General features: G+C 47.6%; 1 protein-coding gene across 3 annotated transcripts in view; it reads left to right on the top strand.

The window, feature by feature from the left end:
- Positions 1–17,124, top strand: part of B3GALT5 (beta-1,3-galactosyltransferase 5) — a 47,115-nt gene extending 29,991 nt beyond the window's left edge. The window contains exons 2-3 of one of the 3 annotated variants that reach the window (XM_066598950.1): positions 352–527; positions 11,280–17,124. In XM_066598950.1, the coding sequence (XP_066455047.1) occupies positions 471–527; positions 11,280–12,239 (1,017 nt within the window). In that variant the 5' untranslated portion in view covers positions 352–470 and the 3' untranslated portion in view covers positions 12,240–17,124. Of the gene's footprint in view, positions 1–351; positions 528–6,900; positions 7,259–11,279 lie in introns of those variants that run through there. The other 2 variants (XM_066598949.1, XM_066598951.1) reach the window with 2 other exon arrangements.
- Positions 17,125–18,191: the final 1,067 nt, after the last annotated feature.

The raw sequence follows: 18,191 nt of genomic DNA, 5'->3' as shown, positions 1-18,191 counted from the left end.
CCAGAAGAAGCGTGAGAATTGTGTCCTAATTTCTTGAAGAAGGATTTGGGGATGTGTATTGGCAGCATTTGTAGCTTGCATAGAATTTTGGGTAAGATGTAGGTTTTAATGAGGTTTTTCCTTCCGCCCCAGGAGATAATGGGCAGGTTATATGCAGATAGGAGTGATGCTACTTCCGTTAGTAGCGGCCCCATGTTACACTCATAGAGATTTGTTAGATTGTTTGTGATTTTGATACCTAGATATTCTATGTAGCGTTGTGCCCAGACATATGGGGAGGATCTCTTCACTTCCTCTGTGGGGAGGTACAGATATATTCAGGATAACTGATTTGTTCTTATTGACTTTTAGGTTGGAGAAGCTCCATAGAGACCCAGAAGGTGATGCAGACTGCTGAGGCCTTGGATGGGGTTCGTGATCAGGAATAGTGCGTCATCTGCGAATGCTGCCGACTGGATCAATTCACTGCCATGTCTAATCCCTTAATGTCTGGATTTTGTCTTACCGCTTGGAGGAGGATTTCTAAAGTAAGGATGAATAGTGTGGGGGGAGCGGGCATCCCTGTGGGCACCCCTGGCGTGTGCCGTTATGTTAAATGGTTGGGAGAGGGTATCGTTTACCTTCAGTCTTGCATATGGTTTTGCGTACAGAGAGAAGATGGCTTCAATAAATTGGGCGGGGAAATTAAACTTGTGGAGAACTGCCCTCATGAAGGTCCAATCGACACGATCAAACACTTTTTCGGCGTCTATCCCCAAGAATATTAGAGGGATGTTCTTTTCTTGGCGTATTGTATGGAGTGAAGGAGTATAGAGGTGTTGTCTTTGCCCTCTCTGCCCCTCACAAAGCCCGTCTGCTCGTCTGATATTAGTTTGAGATGATTCTGCTCTAGCGGTTGGCTATTAGTTTGGCCCATATTTTATACCTACACTTAATAAGGAGGTTGGTCTGTAGTTGTTGCATTGGGCTGGGTCTTTCCCTTCTTTATGTATTAGGGTGATGTGTGCTTCTTGGGATTGTTTTGGGAGTGGGGCTCCTGCCATGATTGCATTTAGTGTCATTCTGAGGTGGGGTTCCAGTATGTGTTGTAGGGTCTTATAGTTGTGAGGCCGTCGGGGCCCGGGCTCTTACCATTTGGGAAACTATAATCTCTGTTAGTTCGTCTTGACTCACAGCGGTCAGCAGATCTGCGGCCTCTTCTGGGTTAATTTTGGGGAGTGTAAGGTTTTTAAGAAATCTCTCCATGTTTTTGTATTTTCCTTCTCGATCGGTTTGTGACCGTTTTCCTTCTAGATTATACAGTTTTGTGTAGTAGGTGTGAAATTCTGTGGCTATGCCTTGGGTGGAAGTGGTTTTCATCCCTGTGTCTTTCTTGAGAGCGGACATCAGTCTCCCCCCCCCCCCCCCCTTGTCTCCATGGGCGTAGATCTTTTGTTTGTAGTATATGGCGGATTTGGTGGACTTTTTGTCCAGTAGTGAGTTTAGTTGGTCTCTAAGTGAGTTGGGTTCGGGTTGTGCTTTCTCTACTGCTGAGAGTGTCCTTTTTTGTTCTAGGGAGGCTATTTTTGTTAATAAGTCGTCTATTTTCTTTTGTTTCTGTTTCTTGAGTTTTGAGCCCAAAGAGATGAAGAGGCCCTCACGTAGGCCTTGTGTGCTTCCCAGACCATGGGGGCGTTTGTATGATCTTTTGTGTTGATTTTGAAGAATTCAGTAAGGTCTCTAACTCTTGTTTGTGTTCCTCCTCTCTTAGGATCGACTCGTTTAGATGCCATCTCCATTCCCCTAGGTTATGAGATAGTATGTTTATACTGGTGTGCATTGGGGCGTGATCCGGGATTGGGATGTTATCGCTCTTGGAACAAGCTTTTACTAGTTTATTTGCTATAAAGATGTAGTGGAGTCTCTGGTATGAGGCGTGAACGTGTCAGTAGAAGGTTTGGTCCTTTACTACTGGGTGACTGAATCTCCGCGAGTCGATCAAATGTAATTCCTGTAGAGCTGAGTGGACTCTTTTTAGGGCTCTCTGCGAGACCCGTGACCTCCCCCTTGAGGAGTCTAGTAGTGGGTTGAGTGTTATATTCAGGTCTCCACCTAAGATTATATGACCTACCGCAAAGGATTTTAGTACAAGGAGTGTACCTACTATCCGTTTGGTTAGTATTTGGCACGTAGATGTTGGCTAGGGTGTAGTAAGAGCCATTTATCGTGCCCTTTACAAATACAGAACGTCCCTCTGTGTCGGCGAGATGTTTCTCGCTCTGAGAGGGGAGGTCTCTGTGGAGGGCGACTGATACGCCCTTAGAGGCCGAAGATGGGCTGCCACTGTGGAACCATTGTGTGAAGTATTTTTTCGGGAGGGCTGGGATCTTGTAACCTTTAAAGTGGGTTTCTTGTAAGAATGCAATTTTCGTTGTACTTTTCCTCAGTAGCCATAACATGGGATGTCTTTTGTTTGGCGAATTAAGCCCTTTAGTGTTGAAGGGGGTGATATTTGCTTTTCCTATATGAGAGGGTGCGTTTTTTTTTGTTGTTGTTTCGTGGACCTTGTGGGATATTGGCTCGGGGTGGGTGTTCAGCAGGCATGTTTTGGGTTTTGTCGGTTTCTGTATAGGTGGACGTAGAGTATGGGGGGGGGGGAGGGGTAAGTAGGTTAAAGTTAAATTAAAAGGGGACCTGCAATAAACGTAAACTTCTTGACCAGAGATGTAATGTCTGGTCAACTGTAGGAGAAAAAACTAGGAGGTGTTGTTGTGTGGATTAGAAGCACCCCGACACCCCACAGGCGGGTCTCTGTTGTCGGTGTCTTTCTCATCCAAGGACAATCCTTGGGTGAGGGGTAGCATATGTGTCTTGTGTGTGGTTGTCTCACTCACGTGTGAAGCACCCTCCGGCGATATGGGGTTGCATGCTGTCTTCTACCCCGTTCGCTCCGTCTGCTGGTTCTTGCCTTCTCGTTGGGAGGACGTATCGTCCTACTGTGGGAGCTGACGCACTTTGATCTGTATGCAGTTAGAGAGAGTGGCAGACCTGGGAGGGAGGGTAGAGAAGATAGGAGGGCATGAGGTATCCTTATAGCTAGTAAACCTGTATTCTATTCTTACCTATTCTATCTCATATAGTATGCAGTCCCCCAGGTGGTGGACCCAGGAGAGTCGACCCCCGTACAACCCCCCGGGCTCCGCTCCACCCCAGGCACCGCCTCCCTCATGCAGGCTTGAGTTCAGTATATGGTTTCTTACTAGCTAAGATAAAGTAATAGGCAAAGTCTCAATTCTCTGAGGCGGACGTCCTCCTTCCTCTGCCACATCGTCTGTCCGAATCAGAACTAAGGGTTCTTTAAAGTCACTTTGTTGTATCGGAGGCTCCATCTATCTTGGTGAGTCAACGTCGGCATGTGTAGGTTCGCCAAATTGATAATCCGTTAAAGAGTTTTGAGGACTTTACTGGTGGTAGACCACCTAAGAGCCATAGTTGTTATGGCACTCTGACCCCCCGAGTGCCAGGTGGGGTGCCCTGAACTTACCGCACCCCACTGTCCCTGCCTACTTGGCTCGACCCTGGCTAACGCCAGGCGGACAACTGGACGGCGGTCCCTACTCTGGCTAGGGACCTGGCGACTACAAGGAAGAATCTAACTAGCGGGGGACAGAGTGCCGACAGAAAAGGCAGATGGAGTGACCAACAGAAAATACTGCGCAACAGGCAAGCTGGACTAGAAGCTGACGAGCAAACTAGGGACTGACTAAGGCTAGCTGCAGACAGAACTGACTAGACGCTGACAGAACCAATAACTGGCAGTGAGCTCAGGTCACTGCCAGTCTTTTAACTACAAGGCTCCGCCCAGGGGCGGAGAGTGGGAGGAGGCAACTGCTGATTAAGAAGGATGGAGGAGTGCGGGCAGCACCCTATGGGCAGACACGCCCACACTGCTGCCCACCGGCCGCCCCACGCAGAGCTCCAGGATGCCGGAGCCGACGCCGCCGACCGCGGGACCCCGCACCGCCCTGCATGGTAACATTACCCCTCCTCTGAAGGGGGACCTCCTGCATGGTAACAATAGTTTTCTCGTTCCGCTCGACATCTGCTGCGGACAGACTGTGGCTTAGGTCAGGGATTTTAACATGGCCTTGCCTCTCTCTAGTTGGTCGGATGCCCCGCTCCACGGAAGGCTCGTCACACTGTGAGAGGAGTCTCTTTTAATGTCCTAAGACGATGGTTTTGTACCATATTTCTTGCTTTTTGGGGATTTAAACTTTGTGATTGTTTCCCAAGGCTCGCTCTCTGGGAGTGGAGGGATGGTTAGGTCATATCGTGTTGGCAGCCAGGATGGTATTTCAATTGGATCTATCTTCAGATATTGCCAGACGGCTTCTAGATCTTCAGGAGCGCTAACTGACAATCTGCGTCCTGAATCATTGATTGCTAGACCAAAGGGAAACACCCAGGACTACTGGATTCCTTTTGATTTCAGGACTTCCAGTAGGGGTCGCAGTAGTCGCCTTTTCGCTGGAGTAGAAGGTGCAATGTCCTGGAAAAACTGAATTGGCGAATCGCTGTATTTGAGCGGATGGTGTGTTCTTGTGGCATTTAGTGTAGCACTCGTCTCTGTGAAGGAGAGTAAACCGCAGATTACGTCTCTTGGCGGGTCACCTTCTTGGGTTTGGGTCTAATTCCTCTGTATATTCCTTCAATTAGTGTGGCCCTCTCCTAACAAATCTGTGAAGATTTCCCCGGCCACTTTGCGTAGAGACCCTGTAGCCCAGGATTCCGGTAGGCCTTTTATCCTGATATTGCAGCGCCTACTGCGGTTTTCTTGATCTTCAATTAAGGTGAGGGCCCGGTCTAGATATGAGCGATGGACCTCCACTACCTGTGAGGTCGCTTTTGCATGTTTGATAATGGCGGAGCACGATCCCTCCAGGTCACCTATGACCAATTTGTTGCTACTCGGATTTAATGTCCGCAGGTTCTGACATTATTGGTTGAGTAGCTTTGAGGAGTGCTTTCTGATTTCGAGATTTGGGCTCCGAGGTCACATCCTTCCTCTTCTATTTCGCTCTCGATCTCTGAATCCTGAGGTGCGAGGTCCGGTTCGTTTTGCGGAGGGGGTGCTTTTGCCATGGGGCTTGGGGATTGTGAGCTTGTCTTTAGAAATTTCTGCATGTCCGCTTGGCTTTTTGCCTTCTTGGTGTTTCTGGTGGATCGCATCTGCGTTCCCTGCTGCCCATCACCATTTTGTACTATGTGCTTAGAGTGTCTCTGCCTATTAGGCGAGCCTTGGGGTACAAAGATCTTGAGGTATGACTCACTTTGCGAGTCGGGGGGCGACTTCCTCCACACTATTTGCGGGTCAGTCAGTCATCTTTGCGGATGCCAGCTGCCCGTGGGCAGGTGGTATTGTGATAGACCAATGACAGACTTACATCTGGAGTCCTTAAAGATTGTCTTAATTAAAGGGCTCTGCCCTTTGTCTTCTGTGTCCTTGCGGACTTGGCAGCCACTTGTGAATTGGTGGTGCTGTATCAGAGTACAGGGGTATTGAGCGTATATAGCTGGATCAGACCTAGACCCGAGGGCCTTAAAAAATTGTGTATCTTATAGAGCTGGCTAAGCCAGCTCCAGACAAATGAGGGCAGCGCCCTTTATATACTTCTGCGCCTCTGTATGGTAGTCAAGCTGCTTATAACGGGCTGCAGGCACTTTAGCTCCTGACCCTCACCATCCGTTCACAGCTGCAGAGCCAGGGAGGGGGTGGGGGGTGGGGGGAAGATGGCGGAGAGTTCTGGCGGGAAATTGTGCTTTGCGGAGGAAGCAGGGAGGCTAGTTGTTATCGCTGCTCCCGTGGCCCTTAAGGAACTGTCCGTTATATGGAGGGTCTCTCTGGGGCCGTTGGTACTTACTGCCCTTGTAGTGGATTCAGCTCTCCTCCGTATCGGGTGCCACCGCTCCCAGGACCGTCTGGGCAGGGTCTCTATGCTCCCGCTCGGTGTTTGCAGGGCTCCCTCCTCCTCCTTGCTGCTATGGAAGCTGTAAGATGTTCTCCGAGGTAGAACCGCTGTGGTCTTCAGCCCTTCTGAGGAGCCTCCGCGTGCGCTGCCTCCCCCTCCTCTCCTGAGATCAAGGCCGCGGCTCTGTGCAGGCACCCGAACCTTCCACTCCACCAACTTTGTGGGGAGACCGCTCCAAATGATCCCCGCGCTGCAGGTAAGCTGTTAGGGTCGGTGTGAGGGGCAGCTGCTGGCTTAGGAACACCAAAAGAAGCCACAAAACGTCTATGGCTCTGGAGCTCGGTTTCAGTGCGTCCTCACACTCCGCAGGCTTGGCCACGCCCCCAATGATGCATTTTTAACACTAAAAAATCCTATTGACTTTTACGCTAAAAAATTGCTGCAAAATCCCGCGAGAAAATTGTGCGGCGGCGATATTTTTGCAAAAGAAAAGCAGCGCTGACACTCAAAAATCACGGGAAGAAAAACGCAACTTTGCTGCGATTTTCTTGCAGCGATATCCCAATCGCCTGTGTGAAACAACCCGAGGTGGAGAACAGACGGCGTTCACAAAGGCCTGTAGTGGAAATCCTGTGGAACAATCGCTCTTCACATCTCCGATCCTGGAGCGGAACAGAAGTCTACAACAAACATTGTAAAAGTCGTACAACTTGTTCCAAAGACACACGGAATCTTGTCAAACGAGTTACTTCCCATCAGGTGATCGTCCTCGCTGCGGCTTGTAGATACGGGGTTAAAACTGAACATCTTAACAGGGCAGCCGGAAAATGAGCGATTACTGGAAATATCAGCAATTGTGACAGGAAATGCGAGGCTGCACTAATTGTAATAAAATGCAAGTCGCACTATTCCCTAGTTAATGCGGAGTATATATATATATTCAAGCAGTGAGATGGCATGATGGCGCTCACGGGCGCCGGGGCTTCATGCTACAACACAGAAGAGTACTGATAAAGAAGTAGATGTGAAGCTAGATGAGGGCAGCCAATGAGAGAAGGCAGAAGGAAGCAGGGAGGCGGTTAGAGCCTGAAGTCGGGCAAGGAGCAGAAGGAGTGCCAATCCCGTCCGTTCTCTTCTAGGCTTGTGTGCGCACCGTCAGCCCAACAATATCTGTTAACCATCTGGTTATATCGGAAACAGAAGGGATGCAGCTACTGTCCGGTGTTGTGAAGTTCTGCACGCAGCGAAGATGTGCCGAGCCGAGGGAAGTGGTTCTGCATCCATGTGTGAGGAAGCTAGAGCAGACTCAGGTTGGATCTGATTATTGTTGAAGTTTGTATTTAGTTGGAAGACCTAAATCTAAAGTTTAGAAGCACGTGGGCAACCCCCCCCCCATCTGATGAGCCGCACCTCCACCATCATTTGGAAAATGGAGGAGACGTTTTGTTGAGGCTGTGAGGCGTTGGATACCATCTATATAGTATTTTACTGGAATTCTCCATGATTGGCACATTAAGAAATAGTTCATTGAAGAATACGCCGCACTCCACTGATCGCCTTTCCATTTTTTGGTTACATTTTTCATGGAATTTTCTCATTTTCACCGGGAGGTGTGCCGTCTTCAGGGGAACAAAGACGTGTCTGATTGGCTGTGGAGACTCTTCAGTCCTCCAGAACATCACCCATTCCTACTGATACATGTAGGGACTAATGACACTGCCAAAAAGGTCTAGAAAAACAGCCTTTCGTCGCCCTTTGGACGGCTCCTGGCTCCATGCAGCAGGTGCGCCTCCAAGTGCTCATACAGCCTTACCGCCTCTCTGGTGGACCAACCTCCTGCTCATTGCTTACAATATGTGCATATTCACAGATAACGGACGCGTTTCACCTCTACCAGGCGTTATAAATCCATAAAGCCTCGGCGGGGCGCACATGGCCTGATCAGTAAATACATGAGTAGAGAAGGATTTGAACATGAAGCCATATAACCGTAAGCATCCGAGCCGAAGCGCACTCCGATACCAGGAGCAATAATAATCAATAGAACAGGAGAAATCCACGTATAACGAAACGCCGCCCAATCGTCCAATCACAGCTCTCGCTGGTTTAATGTCTTTGTATATAAATCATTGTTATACAAAAACAAATCAATTAAATGGCAAATGAAGCCCTAATATTGTATCATTGTAACCAGATAGATGGATAACCAATCAGACGGACAGCCGAAGCCCTCGGGGCTCTAGTGCCCAACCTAGAAATCCAGGAGGCTCCTCCTTTATGTATCCACTCCTGACCGGCCCTGCGTTTTCCATTGTGGAAAACTCCTTGGATTCCATAGAACAACAATGTGTCGGCTCTGCTCCACGTCTTCAGCCACGTCTTCAGCCACGCGTTCAGCCACGTCTTCAGCCGCATCTTCAGCCGTGTCTTCAGCCACTCCTGAGCTGACCCATTCCTTGTCCTTAATGTAGCGTCGATGTTCTGTGATTCTCTTTCATTCTTCTTGTGATCCAACCAATCTACGTTTTGTCACAAGCGGCGCCTTCTATTGCGTACAGCACACTGTAGTGCAGTATATATATATACTCTACATTGGTGCTCTCACAATTAATGCAGTGATTGATGGAGTAATGTTCCGTTTTGTTGTAATTATGTCGCTGGGGTTCTCACGTTGAAGGAACCTTTATGTTCCCACCAGGGTGCTGAAGAGGATTTAAATAAACTTGGACAAACTCTTGCTCACATTTCTGCCTTTTTGGTGATTTCACTAATCTCACAGTTTTGTTGTAAAATGGACAAAAGATGAAAACATGTCTTTAATGTCATTGACTTGTTACCGTTCGGAGTGGAGACACGAGCCCTTGTTGACGTGTTCCTTTAGGTGTGTGAGCATTACTTAGATGTCCGCTGTCTCCCCCCTCTGCTGTAGTAACGGCCCTTTTTACTGTATTTTCCTTATAGCCGCGTTATTTGATCCTTTTGTATCTCCTACTCTAATTCATTAGATGGCTTGGCTCTAATTAATTCACCCACAGGAGGGGCTTTAGGGCGTGCGGAGGGTGGGGGGCTGGAGGCCCGAAGCAGCGGGCTACCTGACGGGGCTTCATGTTATTGAGGTAAACCTGAGCTTGGCTGGAGGGAGATCCCGCATGTATTGTGGGTAATTGTGATAAATACATCCACCACAATAAATGATCTCAAGTTTACCTCAACCCCATGGAAAATAAATACACCCTTTTATTGAAAGGTGACAACACGAAAAAAATGGGTGTGTGCTTCTCTAAAGCCCCACAGGTAGCCCGCTTCTTCAGGCCTCCAGCCCTCGCTCTCCGCACGCCTTGAAGGCCACTCCTGTGAATAGACGCTCACTCATTCCAATCTTAAGCTTACGGCTTGTGCGGCCTCCACACTTTACAAGTGACACTCTATGATATATGAGTCAACACCTGCGCTTTGTTAAAAACCGAGAAGTTGGAAAGTCCGGAGCAGCCGAGCATCTCATAGACCGACGGGGACATCGATACATTTCTATGGTATTGAGACAGTAAGAAAAGGGAGAAAACCTGAAATGGACCAGCAGCAATGTTGGATACATAAATGAGCTGCTAGGGATCCCACTGGATTCAGTCCTGGATGGGATCTATTATAGGTCTATAATCTCTCGCTGTGAATCTATTTAATATCTATAATACAATGTTTTAGATTTAACAGATTGACAATATTTAGTGTTCCCGGTAATCCGTATTTTATCAAATGTATTTCCATTAATGGCCTCTTTATGGATAAATCCGTATCCTAGTAACACTGAAGGATCCTATATGTAGCATACGGCCTTATTCTAGTTTGTGCCGGCCTAGCAGGGGTTCAGAGTCCGCAACAACACCCTGTTTTTAATCACATTTTAATTCTGTTTCCTTTAAAGGAAATGCCGTTTTTCTGTGAGTGTGGTGATCAAGATTCATTTTTGAATCGAGCCGCCTCCTCTGGTCTGGACCCTATGTGAAACACTTGTTTAATAAAGAGATTTTCTTCATGGTCTAGCAGCCACCTTGCTTCTCTGTGTGACAATGCCCATAGTGAGAAGGACCAACTTTTACATCCTATTTTGTATCTGTTTCCTCTCAGAAAGTAGATGGAACCTCAGCTGATCTCCCTGTGCTACTGGGGGAATAAAACATGCCGGCTATGTATCTAAGAAGGCATGAATGCTGCTGGGGACATCACACCGGCCCGTACTGCCACCGTCTAGAGATCTTATTTCCATACTAGTATTGATAACAGTTCACCATAGAGCAGATAGGCATCATCATGGCAAAGAAAACCTTCACCTTAGGTTCCCTGCTGTGTTGATTGGCAGATAAACGTCTGTCCACTAAATATTTTCTATGCCTGGTACAAGGAGGCATTGGACATTCAGTACCACCGCTGAGCCTCCTCCGCCTCAGTGCTGCTGTTCAATACTCGGTACTGAGCTGGACTGGTCGTGTGAAGCTTTGCCGGCTGGCACTAGGCTTCATTTCTGCACATCTCCCCACTAGTTCAGCAGCAGAGACGCTGCAACCATAGACCTATATGGGCCCTTGGGAAGCCTCAGACCCCAGAGGCCCAACCAAAATAGCCTTATCACAAACCATCATTGTGCCAATCGCAGGCTTCAGTGCTTCTTCATGAACGATAGGTGACCATTGCGGCTGCGCTGCGCCAGGGAACATCCGTTTAGTTTGTTATTTTGTACCCTCAACTTCTTTTTTCAAGTGTCAGAAATCCCCCTTAAGACAACCAAAGGGACCTCCTTGTACTTATGAGTGTGTATTATCTTCCTTCTTTTATAAGAATGCGATTTAGTAAATCTATTATCTCACTTGTAAATGTCGCGGAGTCTTGGACTATTTATGACTCGTGATGCATCTTTAGAAGAGTCATTGACAGTCAATATAACCCTGAAAAGGTGTTCCTACATTTCCTCGCTCCCCAAGTAAATGCTCTCCAGCGATATGCGACAAACCTCGGAGCAACATGTAGATGGAGAATAATTGCACATGGAGTAAACTACTGCAGTTAGTGGAGCTGGATTACGGTTAGTGGTGGCCCCCATCTACCTCTAGATGTTGGACTGTCCCTATCAGACACCTGGCATATTCCACTAAATTATGGGAGAGTCACGCCAACGATCCCCCCCCCCCCCCCCCCCCCAAGAGCTGTGTGCGTCTCCATCTCATGCATCATAGGCAACAACTGTTTGTGATTTCAGCGTAGGTGGTTTCTTCCTGGTCTGCTTGGTCTAATTAGGCATGGAAGGCAGTCTGACCATTTCTGTTCTTTTCGTTTCAGATGGCTCGTAAAAAGGTGATCTTCACCTCCTTGCTGATCTTTCCCTCTTTGGTCATGTTTGGGTTGTTCATCCATATGCAGGATATCGATCTCGGGTATTTCTGTCTCAGCTGCTCTGGCAGCTATTTTCACTACAAGTTTGACTACAACAACAAAGTCTTTCTGAAACTTCCTGAAGTGGACTGCAGACAAACACCTCCATTCCTCGTTCTTCTCATCACCACCACATACAGCCAGAAAGAGGCACGAATGGCCATTCGGAAGACGTGGGGTAAGGAAAGAGTGATCCAAGGGAAGAGGGTCGTCGCTTACTTTCTCCTGGGTCAGAGGGAAAATGAGAGCGCAAAAGAGAAGGTCATTCTAGCCCAAGAGAGCCACATCTACAAGGACATCATCCAGCGGGACTTCATAGACACTTATTACAACCTGACCATTAAAACCTTAATGGGCATCCAGTGGATCACGCATCACTGCCCTCAGGCCTCTTACATCATGAAGACGGACTCCGATATGTTTGTCAATACATTTTATCTGGTGGAACTACTTCTGAGGAAGAACCAGACTTCCAACCTCTTTACGGGAAAGCTAAAGCTGAACGATAGGCCCATCCGCATGCCATTCAGCAAGTGGTACATAAGTAAACGAGAGTATGCCATGGCGAGGTATCCACCGTTCTGTTCGGGGACGGGCTACGTGTTCTCCATAGACGTGGCACAGAAGATCTACAACGTATCAATGAGAATGCCCTTCTTCAAGCTGGAGGACGTGTATGTGGGTATGTGCCTGGAGCGGCTGAAGATCCCACTGCAGGAGCTCCACGAGCACACAACCTTCTTTGCAGACAAACATCCATTCTCGATATGTGCGTACCGCAAGATCGTAACGTCCCACGAGGTGCAACCTGCTGAGATTGGGATGTATTGGGAAGCGTTGCGGAGATCCCGAGAGGAGCCATGCTGACAAAATGGAGTTTTCAGAGTAATTCGAAGAGTTATACCCCCTCAGACATTTTCGTACAAAAGTTGATGTAAAGATGTTTAGTGCCTCTGTTACTTGGAGTTGCCCTCCCGTCATCTGATGCCCCCCGGAGGGACATGAAGGAGGCCAGAGCATGTAGAACGGACAGGCATAAACCCCCATTTTATCAATGTCCCATGATGCCTCATTTCCAAGTGCCAAGTCTGCCCTGAGCTTGTTACATAGCTGTATGGGTCCTCCTGCAGGTCTGCTGCGCCGTGGAGAGACGTTGGTTGCTACAATGTAGAAGGCTTCCTGTTAGGGCGAGTTCACATGGGCCTCGGAGTATCTCAGTTCTTGAGTGTTCATGGAGCGGCTTTTCCTGATGATTTGCGCCGCTCTGCAGGTTTTTCGCATATTATGCAGCGAATCTACAAGCACAAAAACCCAACAAGAAAAGCCATTCGTTACTTGTGCAAATGTGCGGCAGACCCACAGCTCATGTCTATGCCTTGTGGTTTTGTGCATGCCGCTTCACTTCTATGGAGGATTTCGGTGTATAATATGCACCCAATTAGAACGTGCTGCGATGTGTACAAATCGGTGGAAATCAATGTGTTTTAGAGGTTCTACGTTACGTGTGTAAACAAAACAAAGGTTCGTTCCGGTGGCGCCAGTAGAGTACAATAAATGTGAATGTTCCCAGCAAGAGAAACCCCGTAATCCTGTCGATATGGGACCTACAAACACACATGATGTTACAGCCAACCTCTCGGGCTCTTCGTCAGGCTACGATGGAATAGATCCGAAGAGGCATGAATATTTATACACCCTTATGACAAGGCACAGACATGTATGTATATATGTATATACCAGCTGATATACCCGGCTTCGCCCGAGTTAATTTGGTACTGGTGTTTATCTGGTGTTCACACGGAAAATCTTATGAAGTCGTGGTTACTTTAGAGATACTGAGGAAAAACATATGTTCACCATTTTGCATAGTTCTCTGCGTTACCCAGGAAACACCACGTGGAGGTAATCATGCGACGTTTCCTTCATATAAAATGACATCAGGAAGTGAGAGAATTAGATTACGTACATAAAATTTGGACGCTAATTCTTTTACACTTAGAATTGAATAATCAAGATGCTTCTACGGCATAGGGAAGTTGGAGAATTAGTGGCGGGTCAGTCAGTGAGTGAGTCAGTGAGTGAGTCAGTGAGGGCTTTCAGCTTTATATATATACACACACTTCTGACACGGCACAGACATGGATGGGATTGGTTCGCACTTGAAGTAATAGTGCAAAAGACATAAACCTTTTTAACTCAGCACTAATGAGGGAGGGAGAGTTTATGGTCCTAGAATTACATCATGGACGTGACATAGGAGAGTTATGATACTGAAGGGCGGTATCAAGTCACAAAACCACAGAAGAATTTGGGAATATAAATTTATAACAACTTTTGACATGTTCAATGGAGGGCTAAATTATTCCAGAGGATTTATGGGTGACTGGGAGGTATGAGACATCTATAGCATAGATAAGACTTCTGGCCTGGTGACCCCCCAACAGTAATTCAGGGACCATAAAACTCCCACTCCCTTATCAGTGTCTGGTTAAAAGAGTTTGTCCCTGTTGCAGTATTCCTTTAAGTGCAATCCAATCCCATCCATGTCTGTGCCTTGTCATAAGTGTGTATAAATATGCATGCCTCTTCAGATCTATTCCATTGTAGCCTGACGAAGAGCTCGAGATGTTCGCTGTAACATCATGTGTGTTTGTAGCCATTAAAGGTCTCGTATCTACAGGATCCCTTGGTTTCTCTCACTGGGAACAATCACGTGTGTAAACAATATGCCGGTAATGTGCAGAATAATTACCGCCATGTGAACGAGCCCTAACAGAAGGCAAAGGGTCCTCAATGCGCCGTTAAAGGGACTGCACAGAAATAGACAAAAAATGTCCACTGTCCGGGCGAAGATCGTCCTAGAATGAAAGCAGGAAGGGCTGATATGGCTCTAGATTGGAGGAGGAAGGGTGAGGCCGCAGCGAGGAACGGCCACACGATTCCTGTTAGGCTTCCCATTAGACCCCCGCCGCTCTTCGCCTCCAGTCACTGAGAGATGAGCCTCCTGCGTAGAAGCACAGGAGCAACCACTGCTGGGATGGCTATGGGGCGAGGGCCTGGATGTACTGCGCGGTCTTAGGCTCCACCCACAAAGAAAACTTGTCGCCACAGCACTTCCAGAGAATAACCACTGCTTGTGGGAGGTGAAAATAGTCATGCAAAGCTCAAGGGTCCAGAGCTGACTCCAAAGTCCAGTAGAATGATCCCAAATGTAAGATAAATGATGAGCCGCACACCGAGCGTCTTCGTAAAAGCAATCTGCACCCATGGAGAGGCTCCTTTATTCAACTCCAGAGACACACGATGCAACGTTTCAACCCCATGAGGGGTCTTTGTCAAGGACACAGACCCCACTCAAATGCTGCTGGTTTCCCCTGTGTGAGGGGCGGGGCTTCTCTCTGCATCATGCTCCGCCCCCTCAGACCAGTCATTCCATAATGAGACATCTTGCAGCTATTATATTTTGCATTTTAATTCTGCGCCATTTTCTAGATCTCTGCTTGCTGTTATTCCATGGAAATATTCTTGTTTAGAGGTCCTTCGTGTCCAGTTGTCCCCTTGTCACCATGCGGGACGGTCAGGTGACATCACATCACCTCCTTCAGGACCGCCCCCGTGTAAATGTCATGTATCCCTTCACATCCTGCGTCTTCACACCTCGCAAACAGTCTACAATAACCTGCAAGAATCACAATGACGCAATTCATTTCGGTTTCGTCGTTGCGATCTGCAGGATTAAGAGGCGCGTTTCACACAAAGATAAATGTAAAGGGAATCGACTGCTTCCCTCCGGATCCACTTCTGGATTTGGTTCAACAATAACGGCGGCGTGCAGAATCCTAGCCCCCCCCCCCCCCCCCCCCCCTCCGGCTGCCTTCACACCGGCGACTGATGCCACTGGAAACAGAATTATGAGCCCAATGATTTTTACATTTGCGATGTTTTCACTCCTGCGGCGTTGTGAGGTTTAGAGACCGCGGCCTGCTCTGTCTTACTGCGTCTGGCTATTTTGTAGCGCCTCCCTTTTATCGCATCACAACACTTGGACTTGCAATGTTTGTGCGATGCGTTTTCAACATTAGCAACACCTGTCGGCTATTGCACAAGAAAATCGTGTGAGAAACTGGCAGGCGGCAGCGCTCAAACATCGCAGGAAGGAAAGGGCAATATTGCCGCGATTTTCTGGTGGTGATCTGGCGCTCGCCAGGGTGGAGGAGCCCGCAGTCTGCTATTATTTTGCCCTGCTGCACAAATTAAATCCACATTTGGGGGTTTTGCCTTCCATCCCCGCTTATGCTGCTTTGTGGAGCCGGGCCACCGCCACCATATTATGGGTTTTTACGGACACTACCAGATTTAGTTCTGCTGGAACGTCACTGTAGTGTAGCGGGAGCTTCACCATGAAAGGACAACGGTAGAACTTAAAGGATTGACGAAAGAAGCATTAGCAGAAAGGGATTTAAAAAACTTTCTCCAGGGTAGGTAATGGCACAAAAAATAAAAGAACCGTTACTCCCCTTCCACTATGTTTCCAGCGGACCAGGGGCAGTCAGAGGCTGAATAAACAATTAGTAACTCACAGATTGCAGAATCTCCAGTTCCTTTTCTTGTTCATCAAACCCAGACCATCATGACAACTTCTCCCCGCAACGAGCCATTTTTGCAGTGTTTTCCATACAGATATCGCTGGCTGTTTGCTCACATCCTTAAAGCGGCCTGAAGAGACACACATGGCTGCACCAGCTTCTCCAATTACCTGATGTACACTGTATTAGCATGCCTCATTAGTCTAAGACACTACACCAGCTTTAATGAAGCAGTGCCAGCCAGTGGGAGCAGCATCAGTGTCTCAGGTAGGTTCACATTGCGGAGTTAACCACAAAATGTTCAGTGTGAAATCCACCTCTAAAAACCGACTTTCTGCTTTTGACATTTTTGGTGTTACAATAAAGTTTTGCTAAATAGGTATGTTTTCAGGTTTCCAATTTAACAAATATATTGATCAGCGCCTCAATCCGATAAAACTAGCAAATGGTGAATGAATCCGTCTGCCCTCAGCTGGGGCTCGTGGGGGGGGGGGGGGTAGAGATGATATTCTAGTCATTTGGGATGGGAGGAGAAGTGAACCAACGGATCAAAGAAATGGATTTTCCTGGATCTGGAGCTGACGCATGAAGAGGGCGGACCGTCACCACGACTCATTCTAAAACAGTAGACCGTGATGGTTCTATAGACTTCTTTAGTCGTCACACAACAGTGGAAACAAATATCCCTTCTGGAGAATTAAAGCGAATCAGACGTAACTACAAAAAAGGAGATCTTAAGAAACAAGCCCTTATCTTAAAAAAGAGAAATACCCAGAAAAAATACCCAGGAAGCTGGCAGTCGGGTGTCAGTAACACTAAGTTACTGACACGGTGTAGTGTGTGAGTGGCTCCAAGCCGCATAGTCCGGGCCGGCTTTTCCTGGAGTGGTTAAAGCGAAGGGTGGGATGGCCACTCCCACGTACCAGGCCTTATAAAGCCTGGACCCGCCGATCCTAGGGAGGTGTGCTGAGACCTCTGCAGGTCTGAGAGCCTGGCTGGCTGTGCGCAGGAACCATTTGGTTACCAGTGTGTAGACAGGGACGCTCCATGTCTAGTCAGCGCTCAGACAAGCAGGAGTTATTATATGTTGGCCTGAAGTTAAGGCCTGTGTTTTTGCTTTGTTTGCACTGAAATAAACCCAGGCGAAGCCTGGACTACAGACTGTATCCCGTGTGTCACTGTCTCTGACTGCTTATGCCCAGGGTGCTACCGATCCTAAACGCTAATCCTCACAATGGATATGACACAAACCCGTTCACCATAAACCCCCATGATGGCGGCTATTCCTGCCGCCGGCCGATTCTCCAGTATGAGGGTGTGCCCAGCATCGGCGATCTCCGGGACAACCACCTCTCTGGGTCATCCAGGACGTTCCTCATCATTGGGGCCGAAGTGGCACCCAGTTCATAACTGTAGAACATGAAGGGCATTGATCCCCCAATGTCTGCCACAGATCACCAGGAATATCCTGCGCCGACTTTATCACTCCTCTGCTCTGATTGGCTGTGAATATCGCCTTAGACTCCGCCATGTTGTTTTCCCGGGTGCTGAGATCACTGTTGCCATAAGCTACAAACACTTATATTAGACACATAAGGCTTTCATGTGATGTAACATCCGTTACCATAGAAACAAGAACACAAAGCCGAAGCCTTCTCACACCCCTCGTATATAAAATAGATGTATTGATGATGGCATTTGATATAAACGATTAGAAATCGCCATCTACTGTAGAGAAGTCCTTTGTACAAAGCTGGATGAGGAGTTAGTATATAGCATATATTTTAGAAGAATGGATTTCCATTGATCCTTGGATAGAACTAGATTTCCGAGGATTGTTTAATAATAATTATGACTTTTATAATGTGGATTGTTGATAAAAATGAATATTTTAATGTTTTATTATTCGACGAGATCTATGAAGTTCTACTATTTATATGTGAGGTTCACAAGGTTCAGATGAATTCTCCTGTGCAGTGATAATACGACGGTGGTATTTGTCATGTCAGCGTATACTCCGCTGTAGTAGAAGCCGGTTTTATGAATGAAAAGGGAGATGGAACACATGTTGTGTTCCATCATGAGAAGAGAGTGACGTATTCGGGCACCGGAGTAGGAAGCGCTTCCCACTTGATGACGCTGGGACTGCCCCTGCATCGGCGTCCACCACCAGCTATGGACTTTAATTCACATATATATGTGTGTTTTATGTATTATAGGCTTGAGAAAGGCA

Source organism: Eleutherodactylus coqui, chromosome 4 (assembly GCF_035609145.1).
Source record: "Eleutherodactylus coqui strain aEleCoq1 chromosome 4, aEleCoq1.hap1, whole genome shotgun sequence".
Classification (NCBI taxonomy): Eukaryota; Metazoa; Chordata; class Amphibia; order Anura; family Eleutherodactylidae; genus Eleutherodactylus; species Eleutherodactylus coqui.
This window is presented reverse-complemented; position numbering and strand designations above follow the sequence as displayed.